General features: G+C 37.8%; 4 protein-coding genes across 9 annotated transcripts; 2 read left to right on the top strand and 2 right to left on the bottom strand.

Annotated features, from left to right (window-relative positions):
• Window positions 1-73: 73 nt before the first annotated feature.
• On the top strand, window positions 74-4,052 carry Oga (O-GlcNAcase). 4 transcript variants are annotated; one of them, XM_065317853.1, is made up of 9 exons: window positions 74-204; window positions 329-380; window positions 439-1,217; window positions 1,274-1,635; window positions 1,691-2,495; window positions 2,645-2,698; window positions 2,843-2,928; window positions 2,983-3,544; window positions 3,609-4,052. In XM_065317853.1, the coding sequence occupies exons 1-9, from the start codon at window positions 126-128 to the stop codon at window positions 3,737-3,739; spliced, it is 2,910 nt and encodes a 969-aa protein (XP_065173925.1). In that variant the 5' UTR covers window positions 74-125; the 3' UTR covers window positions 3,740-4,052. The 4 variants fall into 4 exon arrangements, with proteins under 4 accessions (XP_065173925.1, XP_065173924.1, XP_065173926.1 ...); XM_065317852.1 differs by having other exon boundaries at window positions 1,274-1,617; window positions 2,645-2,928; XM_065317854.1 differs by lacking the exon at window positions 2,645-2,698.
• Window positions 4,053-4,080: 28 nt separating this feature from the next.
• On the bottom strand, window positions 4,081-5,475 carry LOC135804100 (leucine-rich repeat-containing protein 27-like). Its single transcript, XM_065317856.1, has 3 exons — window positions 4,605-5,475; window positions 4,237-4,543; window positions 4,081-4,170 (listed from the first exon to the last, which is right to left on the bottom strand). Exons 1-3 carry the CDS (start codon window positions 5,384-5,386, stop codon window positions 4,117-4,119), a joined length of 1,143 nt encoding a protein of 380 aa, XP_065173928.1. The 5' UTR covers window positions 5,387-5,475; the 3' UTR covers window positions 4,081-4,116.
• A 70-nt stretch (window positions 5,476-5,545) lies between these two features.
• Window positions 5,546-9,667, bottom strand: Rab3 (RAS oncogene family member Rab3). 2 transcript variants are annotated; one of them, XM_065299188.1, is made up of 6 exons: window positions 8,812-8,961; window positions 8,473-8,561; window positions 8,186-8,407; window positions 8,004-8,122; window positions 7,642-7,813; window positions 5,546-7,588 (listed from the first exon to the last, which is right to left on the bottom strand). In XM_065299188.1, the coding sequence occupies exons 1-6, from the start codon at window positions 8,831-8,833 to the stop codon at window positions 7,439-7,441; spliced, it is 774 nt and encodes a 257-aa protein (XP_065155260.1). In that variant the 5' UTR covers window positions 8,834-8,961; the 3' UTR covers window positions 5,546-7,438. The 2 variants fall into 2 exon arrangements, with proteins under 2 accessions (XP_065155260.1, XP_065155261.1); XM_065299189.1 differs by lacking the exons at window positions 8,473-8,561; window positions 8,812-8,961 and adding an exon at window positions 9,418-9,667.
• A 957-nt stretch (window positions 9,668-10,624) lies between these two features.
• Window positions 10,625-13,508, top strand: LOC135803952 (pancreatic triacylglycerol lipase-like). 2 transcript variants are annotated; one of them, XM_065317704.1, is made up of 9 exons: window positions 10,625-10,782; window positions 10,842-10,981; window positions 11,048-11,176; window positions 11,230-11,376; window positions 11,438-11,651; window positions 11,707-12,084; window positions 12,451-12,577; window positions 12,628-12,822; window positions 12,886-13,508. In XM_065317704.1, exons 1-9 carry the CDS (start codon window positions 10,692-10,694, stop codon window positions 13,463-13,465), a joined length of 2,001 nt encoding a protein of 666 aa, XP_065173776.1. In that variant the 5' UTR covers window positions 10,625-10,691; the 3' UTR covers window positions 13,466-13,508. The 2 variants fall into 2 exon arrangements, with proteins under 2 accessions (XP_065173776.1, XP_065173775.1); XM_065317703.1 differs by having other exon boundaries at window positions 10,842-10,993.
• The last annotated feature ends 173 nt before the right edge of the window (window positions 13,509-13,681 follow it).

Below are 13,681 nucleotides of genomic sequence, written 5' to 3'. Positions count from 1 at the left end.
TAAATTTTTAATAATTTTAAATTTTTTTTAGTGAAAGCTCAAGATAAAAGCTCTGTAGTGGCAGCACTGTTTGCCAGTTAGTCGGCATACGTCGTTTATTTGCGTTTATTTGGGCAACAATAAAGATGGCCGATGCTCCTAACCTGCCAATATCGGAAAATTTGAACACAAAAAATGGAAATTTTATTTGTGGCGTAGTCGAAGGTAAAAATATTCTATGCAGCCCAGAATCCTATGCATTTACTTTACATAAAACAACAATTTTTTCCCATTAATTTCCATTCTTTGTCACGCAAACGCCTACACGTAATAAAAATTACCATTTTAGGTTTCTATGGAAGACCATGGACGACAGAACAGCGAAAGGAATTGTTCCAGAAGTAAGTAGACTAATATTATATACTGAAGCAGATAAACTGATTATTAATCTATAATCAGGATGAAAAAATGGGGTATGGACTCATATGTCTATGCCCCAAAGGATGACTACAAACACAGAGCATATTGGAGAGAATTATACACAGTAGAAGAAGCAGAACACCTCACAAGTCTAATCACAGCTGCCCGCGAACAAAATATCAAGTTTTACTACGCCCTATCACCCGGACTGGACATCACCTACAGTAATGTGAAGGAAATCTTAGCTTTAAAGAGGAAATTGGAGCAGGTCTCACAATTTGGCTGTGATGCATTCGCACTGCTTTTCGATGATATCGAACCAGAGATGTCTGAAGCTGATAAGGAGGTATTTCAATCGTTTGCTCACGCGCAAGTTTCCGTCACGAACGATATCTATCAACACCTCGGGCAGCCGAAGTTCCTACTCTGCCCCACACAATATTGCGCGACGCGCGCCGTTCCCAATGTTACAAACTCCGAGTATCTCAACACTCTGGGGTCAAAATTAGCGCAGGAGATCGAGATTATGTGGACTGGCCCGAAGGTCATCTCAAGGGTACTTACAAAGGAATCCATTCAAGAGATAACCGATGTTTTGCGCCGGCCGCCGGTGATATGGGATAATCTACACGCGAATGACTACGATCAGAAACGAGTTTTTCTTGGCCCGTACTCGGGTAGATCTCCGGATTTAATTCCGAAGTTACGCGGAGTATTAACTAATCCGAATTGTGAATATGGGGCGAATTTTGTCGCGATTCATACTCTGGCGCAATGGTCAAGATGCAATGTTGATGGACAACGTGATTTAACTTTAAGTAAGCACAAAAATACCAAAAAATTAAATTTTTACTCATTTTAACTTAATTTATAGATGATTCAGTATCAGCAGACATAAAACTCGAGACCGAGACTGAAGATGGAATGTCCGGCGAAGATGTACCACTTACTCTTTCAGCAAACATGTATCATCCGCGGCAGGCGCTTAGAAACGCAATCACCGAATGGCTGCCGGAGTTCTCCCGGCATAAAAACGCCTGGGGCCCAATTGCAAAGCCGCAGCCTGCAGTCGCGATCGCTCCCGTCCCGATAATTCCGTCGATTAACACCTGCATGAGCCTAACTACCTCCACCACCACCACGAACACGGCGACGACTAGCGTCATGGTTGCTACCACGCCGGTGGTCAACACCACGCAGCTGCAGGCGCTGGCTGAGGTTTGCAGCACTGTTAGCGTACGACTCCAAACGCAACCATTCTCACATCCACCCTCATACAAAACAATTACAGGTATCCGCCAATGAGAGTCTCATCAATCCACTTCCAGGCCCGGTGATGAATTCACTGGTATCTCCGACGAAGGTGATCTGCAACGAGGCTATTCCCAATCCGATTACTCCAGCGCCGATTCCAGTCAAGGTCATCGCGGAGAATGAGCTGCCACCGCCGAATATCACGATTCTCAACGGTAGTAGTAAGGATCTTGATGGTAAGGCAGAGAATGATAAGACGGATGTGAGCAATGAGAGCAGTTTGAGTCCATCCGAGCCGATGGATTGTAATTCCACGCCGAATATTTCACCGGCGCATAATCCGAAGAACGCTGATTCGAGTGATGATGTCGCAATGAGTGAAGTTTCACTTTCGAGCGGCACAGGTAGCGCTAGTAGTAGTCTTCCATTGAGTGACGCCATGTTGGTTGAGAATCCACCGCAGGAGATCGAAAATGAACGCAAACAAAGCGATCAATTGACAGTTGAAGATCTACAACTGCTTTGTGATTTGTTTTATTTACCTTTTGAGCATGGCGGACAGGGATTGCAGATTTTACAGGAGTTTAACTGGTTGAAATCGAACGCACAAGTTGTTATTAATGCAAATCGCGCAGCAGAAAACACTGATTGTAAAAATGCACCTGAAGCGCAGGAATGGCGCATGCGTGCTGAAAAAATGAACGAAATGACTGTTGGGATTAATAGATTGCTGCAAAGATTATCAATGTGTAACAATCGTGAACTCCTGCATGATTTACATTCGTATGCGTGGGATATACGTGGAGTCATTTCGCTGCTCAATTCTTACATAAAATGGCTTGGTATGTATTTAATTGTGATTTTATGATTATTTTGGGTCTGTGTGCTAACATTTAGTACACTTTGTGATTGTTGTACGTGCGTTGTGCTGAATGTCCGCTATTGTACTGTAATTAATTGAGATTTCTATTGATTTGTTTGTTTCCTAAAGCTGGCGGCCATTTTCCATCCTCTATGCCATCATACACGCAAGGAACTTACACATGTACGCATCACCAACGAGTGGAGTTTTTATTTCTAGTATATTTTAGTTGTTTTTGTAGATACTTTTCTTTTTTATCTTCGAGCACTAGGCGTGTGTTTTGCAGAGCATTGTTCTTTAAGTGCATTGTGTTTTTTTTCACTCTAGGGTTCTCCAAGGGCTGGAAGGAGACTTTTATGAGTGGTGATCAAGAGCCGTGGGTGTTTCGAGGGGGACTTACTGCTGATCTTCAGGTAAATTCATGTTTTTCTTACAGGATTTATAAAAATTGAAAATTTATGCAACAGAGGCTTATACCAGTGGATTCCGGAAATGATCTCTTCGTTTACAAGGCTCCCGACGTGCCATCTTGTAAAGTTTACACCGTGCGACCTTATTTAGCCTCCGATGAAGACAGCGTGTATTCCATTTGCACGCGGACGTGTAAAGATGGCTTGGAAGATTGTCATCCGTATCCGGAAAAGTACAAACATCTGCATGCGGATAGGATTGTCGGACCATACGTGGCCTTCCATCCGGAGTTTTGCATCGTCGTGCAGGATGAGTGTGAAGTTGTAGGATATGCATGCGCTGCGCTGGATTATAAAAAATTCCGCGTGAAGCAAGAACTTGCTTGGATACCGGAAATGTGCGCTAAGTATGGTAAACTGGAAGATGCGGAGAATAACAGCGAATTGTCTAAATTCGCAAAGGAAGGCATTGGGTACTTTCATAAATTTGCCGATGAACCTACGCTTAACAATATTTCACAATCCAGTTCAATGGTTTGTAGTTTATTGCCGTCGGTTTTGGATCAATCTGTGGGTAAACAACTGGTTACTTGTTTATTGGCAGCTTTACGTGCAAACGGTACATATTACCATTATATTTCTGCATGTTTTACATCAACTAAAACATTTTTGTATCAATTTAGGTTCTTTTGGTGTTCATGTCATCGTGAACGCAGCAGACAGCTACACACACTCGTTCTATGGCAAGCTGGGTTTCAGCGAGAACACTTCCCAAGTGATTCCCGGCAAGATCGTCATGGCGCGCTCATTTTAATTGAAATGTTTTGGTGATGGAAACGAATATCATGTTTAATTGATTGCTACGACTGATTATATACTTGCAGTTATTTAAGCTAAACACACATATGTATTTGGATTTGATACTTGTGTCTTCTGTGAGACCAACAAAACAAAACAAAACAGATTCTAGTTATGTTGAGATACTCTTCTACGTCTTATCTTATACCTGTGTGAAAGATGTGCAGCTCTTACTTTTTCAATTCATCGGTAGTGAATGCATGCGATTAAAGTTTAATTACATTTGAAAATGACATATTGTACTATATCAAATATATACATAACTTAAATTATGTGTGTTTGGGTTATAACATTAGCTATCAGACAAAAATTTAGTATTTATTCATTGTATGGTTATAAAAAGTGAGATTTCTGCAGCTGTGCAACCTTTTTATGCATGGCAACAACCTAAAAACAAATATTTATTATGTTTACGGTTATTTGTGATACAAAACACATGAAAAAAATACTCACTAAGTTTAATTCATGTTCAGCGTTCTTAACACGTTCCTCCGGGTTATTTTCATTGACTACATTCTCACGTGCAGTGTTTAGTTGCATAATGATATCCCTGATCATTGCTTCAACATCAGTTTTATCACATTCCGGCTGTTGTTGTTGCAATTCTTTTGATATCTCCTCAGAAGGATCTTCTCTACTCATATATGCATTATACGCAGGATTAGTGTCATACGGCGTTAAATCCTTAACTTTTGTACTTGAATTACGTTTTTGGGTTATGTTTTGTTCCTTGCGCCATTTTTGCAATGCATTCATAGCTCTAAACTCAAAAATATTAATAACCAAACAATATTTACCTTTAATATTAATAATATGCATACTTTTCTTGTTGCAGAATTTTTTCCTGGTCACTTATAAGTTCTCTAAGTTTTTCAAGCCATGCTTGTTTGACTTGTTCAGCATCCATCTTGTCTTGCGACGGTAAACGGTCCCTGATGCTCATATTTTTAAAATACGAATGTACAGATGTCTTGGAATCACTTTTAGTTACTTTATGCACCTTATCACGTCGGCATTTATCATTTAGAAACTGTTGTCGACTAGTAAGTATCCTACGAGCTAAATTCTGTTCCAGCACAGTCGGCAACACTTCTAATTTAATGGTCCCTGACTCTGTTCTGTTATTTGCATCAGCTGTGAAGACACTGCTCGAGGTGGTACTCACAGTACTCCTCATAGAAGGCCTTTCAACTTCTTTCATATCTTTCAGGAGTTCTTGTTGGAGAAAAAGCATGATATCATCAAAACCACAGTCGACAATCTCCGGTGGTGGATAAACCAATGGATTATCTGATATTTGAAGGACACGCAGCGTTGACAATCGACTTAATTCTTTTGGTAAATGTGTTATTCTATTGTTTTGCACCAAAAGATTCTCTAGACATCTATGGGAACCTACTGTAGATGGTATTGTGGTTAAAAGATTCTCTCTGAGGTCCATCCAGGTTAAATTTGGCAAAGATTCAAAGATGTGATCAGGTAAAGAGGTGATATTGTTCCTATCCAGGTACAACATCTTTAAATTATGCATGTTTAACACTGTTGCTGGCACTTCCGAGAGTGCTTCATTGGTTATATCACAAATCACTTCAATATCGTCCATTTTAAACGTAAAAAATAAAAATTTTGACTTGGTTATATTAAATCAATAAAACTGGTTGCCATAACAAACTAAAATGGTAATAAAACCCGTCAAACATGAAATTTAAATGAAAATAAACAGGTTAAAAGGTTTAAAGGTAAATAAACAACAATGGCGACGTTTTTTTTGTTCGTGTTTTATCAATAGTTTACTTTTATGTACTTCTTGTTACCTCACTTGCAGTTGCATTCGCATTCATTACATGAACATTGAAAATGCAATAACAAACTTTTTGTATTTTTGTTTTATACATGGTTTTCGTTACACAATAATTTCGTTAATTCATTTTTGGTTTCTCACGGGGCACGAATAAATTAGATGGATACACATTCATTTTGATAAACATTGATATCTGGATTGGAAACTGAACCCATCACACACATATACAAATACAGTTGTTGTCGCGGGCATGAAGTAAAGTTGAAAACATCAATGAATAACAATCTCCATTCTTGAAGGTTATGAAAAGGAATCGAATATAACATTGAGTCGTGTACAATTTCGACAGTATCATAGTTTCTAAATATATAATAACTAATTAGGCTAATGTTTCAAATGTTTGTCTCTTTTGCTACATGCTGCGTCTTTTATGTACGGACCACTCGATACAAATATTTATTGTGTTTGATATTGATAATCATGGTTATGTTGTAGGTTTTTTAGGTATATAAATATTTCCACACAAAACTTGATTTTGACGCGTCAATATTGGTGGAAAAGCGTTCGTGATCATACACATCTTTCATTAGCCCAAAGGTATCTCTATATAATATTTATATATTTATATATTTATACGTATTTATTGTTTATACATTGGGAGGAGTTAATGTTTGCGACATTGCGTTATTGTGAAGTGTTGGGAACCACCTACAAATATAACAACAGACAGCGCTTTGACTTTGAGTGTTTCTGTTGAAATTCACCGGATGTAACCGAAGATGTAACCGTCAAAAACATAACCTACAATCTCAAAAAGGTATATACATTATGTGTCAATCGTGTGTCGCCATCTATGTACCCAAATTGATGCGCTATTGAATCCATCTATCCACATCCGAAATAAATTACTAACATAAATATAAAATATACATAAATACTCAATATTTGTTCCAATTCCGATGTTTTTACCGATTAATTTTTGTTTTTTTCATTCCTACAACAATAATACAACAATTTCTTTATATTTTATTACTATATCTCCAGGATAAATTCATTTTCTCGCATTTTGCATTCGTTTCACCAAAAATTCATCACGCTTTAACAACGTGTGTGTCATTTTAATTTTTTTTTCAATTTCAGTGATGCAATGATGAATTAATGGATTGAATTAAATTTCTTTACAACAATATAGGCCTAATCGTAAATTGGATATGACGAATTGTTACATTAATCTAATCATCATCGTAAACATGTGCACAAACAATTTTCAGCATCAGCTTTAGTTCCATCTCTTCATTTTTTTTATATACAAAAACAAAAAACGATAAAAAATGGTCCGAATCCCTCTTTACATTTGCGTCTACTCGAAATGATTTTTGTTCAATGTGTGCTGCGTCTACATAAGATAATGTATAATCTATACAACGATATATAGGGCGTTTTGTTTAATAATGTTATTGACCTTCGTTATGCGATTGTGTAATGATTGAATTCATTCCTCTCTCGCCCTCCAAGTGTGTTTGTGTCCTGTGTTTGTGGCAACTAATCGCTTAATACAAAAATATTCTTTACAGTACAGTTCTTCCAATTACTTTGCATCATCCAAGTGTCAAGCGAGTGGGTATTGTAACGACGATACAACTTAAACATGTTTCTGGTAGTTGTGAAGTTAGGTTAGAAAGTAGTACTTACATGACACCGATTTTGAGGTTAGTTTCCCTCCTGTATGGCGAACTATAGTCATGTGTTGAGATACTGTACGATAAAGGGTGCGAGTGTATTCGTATTTCGTGTGATTGTTGTTCGGTTCGCCATTTTGATGTGATTTCCTGTGTTTGCAGCGTTGCTGACGCATTAACAGTTGCAGTTTGCTGCTTGTGGACCAGCAGGAGTGTCCAACAGTCGCTGACCACCTTTACCACCAGCATTCATCAATGAAGGATCTGTATCGAGGCTGTCGGACATCTTGTCGCAGATGATGTCCACGAGTCGTTCGAAGACGGACTGGAAATTGATGTTTTTTGAAAATTTGAAGTAAATTTGAGGTTATGACGTACTTTAACGTTGATATTCTCCTTTGCACTGGTCTCGAAGAACTCAACGCCGAGTTGTTCAGCTAATTGCTTGCCGCGCTCGAAGCTGATGACGCGTTCGTCCTCCATGTCGCATTTGTTGCCGACCAGGATCACCTGTGCGTTGTCCCACGAGTAGGTTTTGATTTGAGTGACCCTGAAACACGTAGGTTCGTGTTTCTTATCGCAAAAATTACACTGCGGCATAAAAGTGAACATAACGCCTCGTAAATTTAAGAGATGCTTGAATTTGACGCCGTCGTAACATTTCATCTCTTTGGGCTACTGTAATGGCCGCCGGGTGGTTTAAAAATACATTTACGAGCGATTGTGGAGGTTTTACTCACCAATCCTGCACGCTATTGAAGGATTCCTCGTTCGTGATGTCGTACATAAGGATAAAACCCATCGCGCCGCGATAGTATGCTGTTGTTATCGTCCTGTATCGTTCTTGTCCTGCAGTATCCTGTAATTTTTCATTTTGAGGTTATATTTTTGTTTGTGAACAAAATGGCGGTGTAATACGCACCCAAATTTGCAGTTTGACGCGTTTATCATGCCGGAACACCGTCTTGACTTTAAAATCAATGCCGACCGTGCTCACGAACGCCGACGTGAAGCTGTCGTCCGCGTATCTGAAGAGGAACGACGTCTTGCCCACCGAACTGTTGCCGATGATCAGCAGTTTGAACATGTAGTCGAAGTTCTGGTCGGCGGCGTCTTTCTGCCATTTTGGATCTGCTCCGCTCATCTACAAACACCAAATTCATTAAAAAAATTTAAAAAAAATCAAAAATTTCACAAAAAAAAACTTACATCAAAACCAAAATAATTCAACGGGATTTCTACGAGGGATAATAACCGAGACTGACGTTTTCTAACTCGATCAAACCGAAAGAGTTCGCCTGGCGGAAAAGAAAATAAAACATAAAATAAAACGTGCTTAAGAAAACAATGCGTGACAGTTTGCGGCGTGAAGTAGGTCAGCCGGAATTTCTCAAATTCGCAGCGCGCGAAAGTTGCGATTTGACCCGCGGGGGCGGCTCGTGGCGGGCCCCAAAATTAGGTCACGCAGTAACGTGCGTGACCTTGGCGCTATTTCTTCCGCAACGCACTCCAACATCACTTAAGTTAATTATTCCAGCGCACAAGTACCTGGTTCATCTTCAAAGGACATCCTCAACCCGAAATTTGCATCAAGTAATCACACTTTGGTTTTTTGATTGTGTATGCGACAGTTGGTCGATGATGTCTAAGTAACGACTGTTGTCGGTTTGGAAACGAAAACACACAACAACATAAATGGTGTGCAATTGTGTGTAGGCCCTGTTATCAGCGAGATTGTATCCATATTGTCGGTATGCAAAACATGCTGGTTGGCCGATAACAATGTGACCACGCACACGCTGGTGTTAACGAACGCACTTATTGGGACACTTTACTTCGTCAAACTATTTCAATCATTACAAAATCAACAAAAAAATTTTTTACAAAAAAAAATTATTTGAGCATTGATTTGATGCGCCATGATGTGATACATGGCATATCCGTTTGGAAGAGTATCGATTACACTCGACATTGTTTAATATATATTACGAAAACAAAATTGATGGATTGAACACGCCCGAAATTAGCAAATATATCCACATTTGTTTACTTTACCTCTGGATAATCAGATGAAGAATAAAAATTGATTATGATGTGATATGATGATAACAGAGGAGATGTATATCTGTATATCTGTATGCAAATTAAAATTACCTTTCTCGTGTCCGTGTGCTTTCGTCCCCTTTTTTAACTCCCAACGAATCACACACACTGAATTTGGTTGGTTTAAGGTCTTTGGTATTGCTGGGAGTCCGGTCCGAAGATGGTTTCACTTTCGTTACGTGGCTGCGAGGTGTTTTTCAGCGAATCTACGTGCGGGGTGGCGGTCGGTGGCGGTTTTGCGTTCGCGCGTGTGTCACTTTTTGGGCGAACCGCTATGGCGAGCCTTCGCGCCGGACTAGCAGGAATCGATCAGCTGTGGGTATGCTCGCAGCTGCAGTGTACGAATCTCGCCGCCGCTGCCGCCACCAGAGCACACGGATCGATATTTTCAGCCGAAATACACGAATTGTTTGGTATGATTAAAATGGCGGAGGCGCTTTCAGGTTTAAATATTTATTATAGTAATATTTGTTAATGTATTGTTTAATTGTTAGATAATTAATGTTTTATTAATAATTCTTTAATTTTTAGGTGCTTTAGTTGGTGTATGAAGTGTGGTCAAGCGCGTGACGTGAAACAGGCGACAAGATTCTAATTTCTGATCGATTGAAGGATTGTTACAGTGGTGCCGTCTATTGGTGGAAGATTGAACTTCAATAAGGGTTGAAGAGCTTGGAATCTGCTTTTTCCCTTTTATACCCTAGAAAAATTCTATAAAATTGCCATAGAAATTACTTGGATTTTAAGTTTTTTAGAAAATATACAAAGTTTTCAAAATTATAGAAAAATTGCAATTTTTAAAGGTCTTTTTAGGGTAGTTCTGGAGGGTTCAGACATAAATTAAAATAAAAGTTTAATAAAATGGGTCTTTATCTATTCAATGGCTTAACGAGGCACCTAATTGTGTAATTTTTATAGAAGTTACAGAGTGTTTTCTAAATCAACTTTTAGAAACTTACAAAACAACTTTGGTTAACGTTTAATGGTACTTTCAAAGGGTTTAAAGGGTGAAAAATAATGACACATTATAAAGAAACTCCTTACCTATTAAACGACATCAAAAAGTACCAATTTTCTTAATTTTTACAAAAGATACAGAGCGAAAATTAAAAAATCAAAAAAAAAAATAGTAAAACATATCACCAATCATCACCAATAATGTAAAATCACCAAAAAGGTTAGAAACTATTACTTCAAACCTTTATTCACTTGATTCCCATGGATACAATTACCCACAACTCACAAATAAGTCAAAATAATCACGCATGTGTCAAAAGTTGCATCTATATAGTCTGCGACATGACAAGCAACGTCAAAACAGTTAGATGCGTATACTTATTTTATTTTTAATCTGTATATTGTGTGTTGATGAAATTCTGAACGTACGCAAGAGGCGCAGCAAGAACTATGAGCCAAGTATCCATCCACTTCTTAAAAAAAAAACTACCACCGCTATTACATTAATTATGTTTAAGGAACTTTCACCAGCTGCTTTGAAGAGCTCGGATGCATCGACACGACAGAAAAATGGTTCCATGAGAAATACCGCCCTAAAAACCTAGAACCACTGGATAAGCACACGATCCGCACGGAATTTTTGTTAATGAAAAACGCCGTAAATAATTCTGTACTTGCTAGAGTTACGCGTAAGTTGTCAGAAAGTAACGGGGCATAATTTCAGAATGAATTGGTTTATGACGTCATGAATATGAAACGGGAAAGCATTGAGGTGGCAGGATTCAAGACAGGGACATGTACTATTTTTGTCATTCATGATTTTACTAGTAATGGATATACAGGGTGGATTAAAGTACATTAAAACATTTTCTTAAAAAATTAAAAAATTAAAAATTTGATTTTTAGCATTTGGTATTGGCTTTTACTAAGAAAACAGACTGTAATATTATTTCTATTGACTGGCAAGCTGGTGCAGAACCACCTTTTGAACAAGCCATCGCAAACGCACGAGTTGTTGCATTGGAAACTAAATTATTCATCACTTTACTCTCAGTAAATCAAGAAAAAACAATTTTATTCATTTTTCTAAAATTAAAGAAAATTTTACTTTCAGTGCGCTTTTAGTCAATCCACAGACAATATCCACTTAATCGGTCATGGCGTCGGCGGCCATATTGCCGGATACGTCGGGAAATACATCAAAGGCATCCAACGCATTACAGGTTTAGACCCAACTGGGCCAATGTTTGAGAAAATGCCCAAAGAAGTCCGACTTGATTTCAACGATGCGAAATACGTCGAAATTCTTCACACAGACAATTTCAACCGTAATATCTTCTCCTAATTTTAAATAAATAATAGATTAATTAAATAATGTTGTAGACAGAAGTCAAGGAGGGCGTATCTCCCATGGCCATGCAGATTTCATCATAAATAATGCAGAACATCAACCAGGGTGTAATGATTCCTCGCATATGCCTTCTTTTTTAGACCTGCATCGAGACACTTTACAAGAAGGCAAAATATTACCAGCTTGTAGTCATAAAAGGGCTTTTAAATACTATATACAAGCATTAGAAGATGATGAGTGTCAATTTATTGGGTTGAAATGTGATACGTATAAGGATTTCCAACTTGGGAAGTGTAATGACTGTTTTGGGCCGAAAGGATCTTGTGCTACTTTTGGTTTGGAGCCACCTTCGGTTACAAGTAAGAATAACACGTACTACATGATTACAAACGGGAAGAAACCATTTTGTAGTAAGTTTTATTTTAATTTTATAGTATATTATGTATCAAGTGGATAAACAGGGATTTTAGTCACGAGTGTTTAATGAATAGAGTGTTTAATAACGTTTAGTCACACGATGTTTACGCTATTTCTTCTACTTCCACTGAATTTTCACGTTTAGTTTTTGTATTTCAACTTTTTAATTAAAATTTTTGAAATTTGTTTACGTAAGTTCCTTCCCATGACTAAAGCCCGTGACTAAAGTACTTTAATCACGACATTGGCCGTCCGTGTCTAAAGTTCCACTATTTGAGTCTCAAAACTTGCGTTTTAAAAGTGAATGAAGAAAAATATTTATATTATTCATAAATAAAACTTTAAAATTTTAATTTCAGTGGTTAGTTATTCCGTAAATGTTACAATCGCCACTGGTAAATCAAAAAAAGAATCCGAAGGGTTTTTCGAGATGATCCTGGTTGACTTTGATGATAAAGTTACGAATGCCACCAGTAACGTACACGGGTTTGTTAGTTTTAAAAACAAAAACAATTTTTATATTTTAATCATTGTAGAACCACTGTTAGAAAATTTGAAACTGGTCACACATATAAATTCGTCTTTTACGCGTTACCACCCCGAATGGGACGAATAAAAGAAGCCAAAGTCAAATGGAATTATAAATCGAAAAAGATCTGCATAATGTGTGATAAATCCGTTGTGGTTCATGACATAGGCATACGTCGCTTAACCTTAAAACCTGACTCACAGTAAGTATACTTACTTAACAGAACAATAAAAAATATTCATTTCTAGATTTCTGTAATTTCCAGAGCAATCATGTCTTGGATATGTCCGCTCAAACGCGAAACCGAAATGAAAAGTGGTGATTACATCGAATTTGTCAATTGTGAAGACCTCTACGGCCCTAAATATCCTCAGGATCATCTACAGCCTATAAAATCAAATAAAACAGGACATGCTGAAGCAAATCCCAATGTGCTAGCTGCTTGCGGTGGTAACATTAACAGTACTAATCAACTTGAAAAAAAGATGTCGCTACTTACAACTACTCCGATTGTTCCTGAAACACTGGTTGCATCAGGCGCACCTCCAGCCAGATCCATATTTGAAGATGATAATGAAGTGTTTACTGGAAAGAGGAGAGCGAATAAATATTTTCAAGGTAATGGATGGTCAGGGACTGATCCAGTGCGGAAGAGAATTATATCGAGAGTGGCGAAACCAGGGCCTGATCTGCCAGTGATTATTAAGGATTTTAAGGACTGCTTTGATGAGAACAGTAAAGAAAGGACCACTACGACTCCAGCGACGAGTAATAGTAATAATGAAATATGTGAGAATATGGCGGCGGACAAGAAAAGCAGAAAAAATGTGTTTGATAATACCTAAAGTATGATAACATATACATATTTATAATATAAGTTTATACAAAAAAATTAATTTGTCTTTTTGGGAGTAAAATAGTATATTATGTATCAAGTGCGCTAAGTGGCACTTTAACCACGTTTAGTCATTTGATGCTTACGTAATATTTTCTGCTTTCGCTTATTTTATTAGTTTTTTATTTGAACTTTTTATTTTAAAACTTTAAATTTGCCGTGGCGT

The sequence above is a fragment of the Atheta coriaria genome, unplaced genomic scaffold (assembly GCF_025399875.1).
Source record: "Atheta coriaria isolate IRGN ID8LTWV9N9 unplaced genomic scaffold, Caltech_Dcor_3.1 hic_scaffold_3_pilon, whole genome shotgun sequence".
Classification (NCBI taxonomy): Eukaryota; Metazoa; Arthropoda; class Insecta; order Coleoptera; family Staphylinidae; genus Dalotia; species Dalotia coriaria.
Note: the sequence above shows the minus strand (reverse complement) of the source record. Positions and strands in the feature narration are given on the sequence as shown.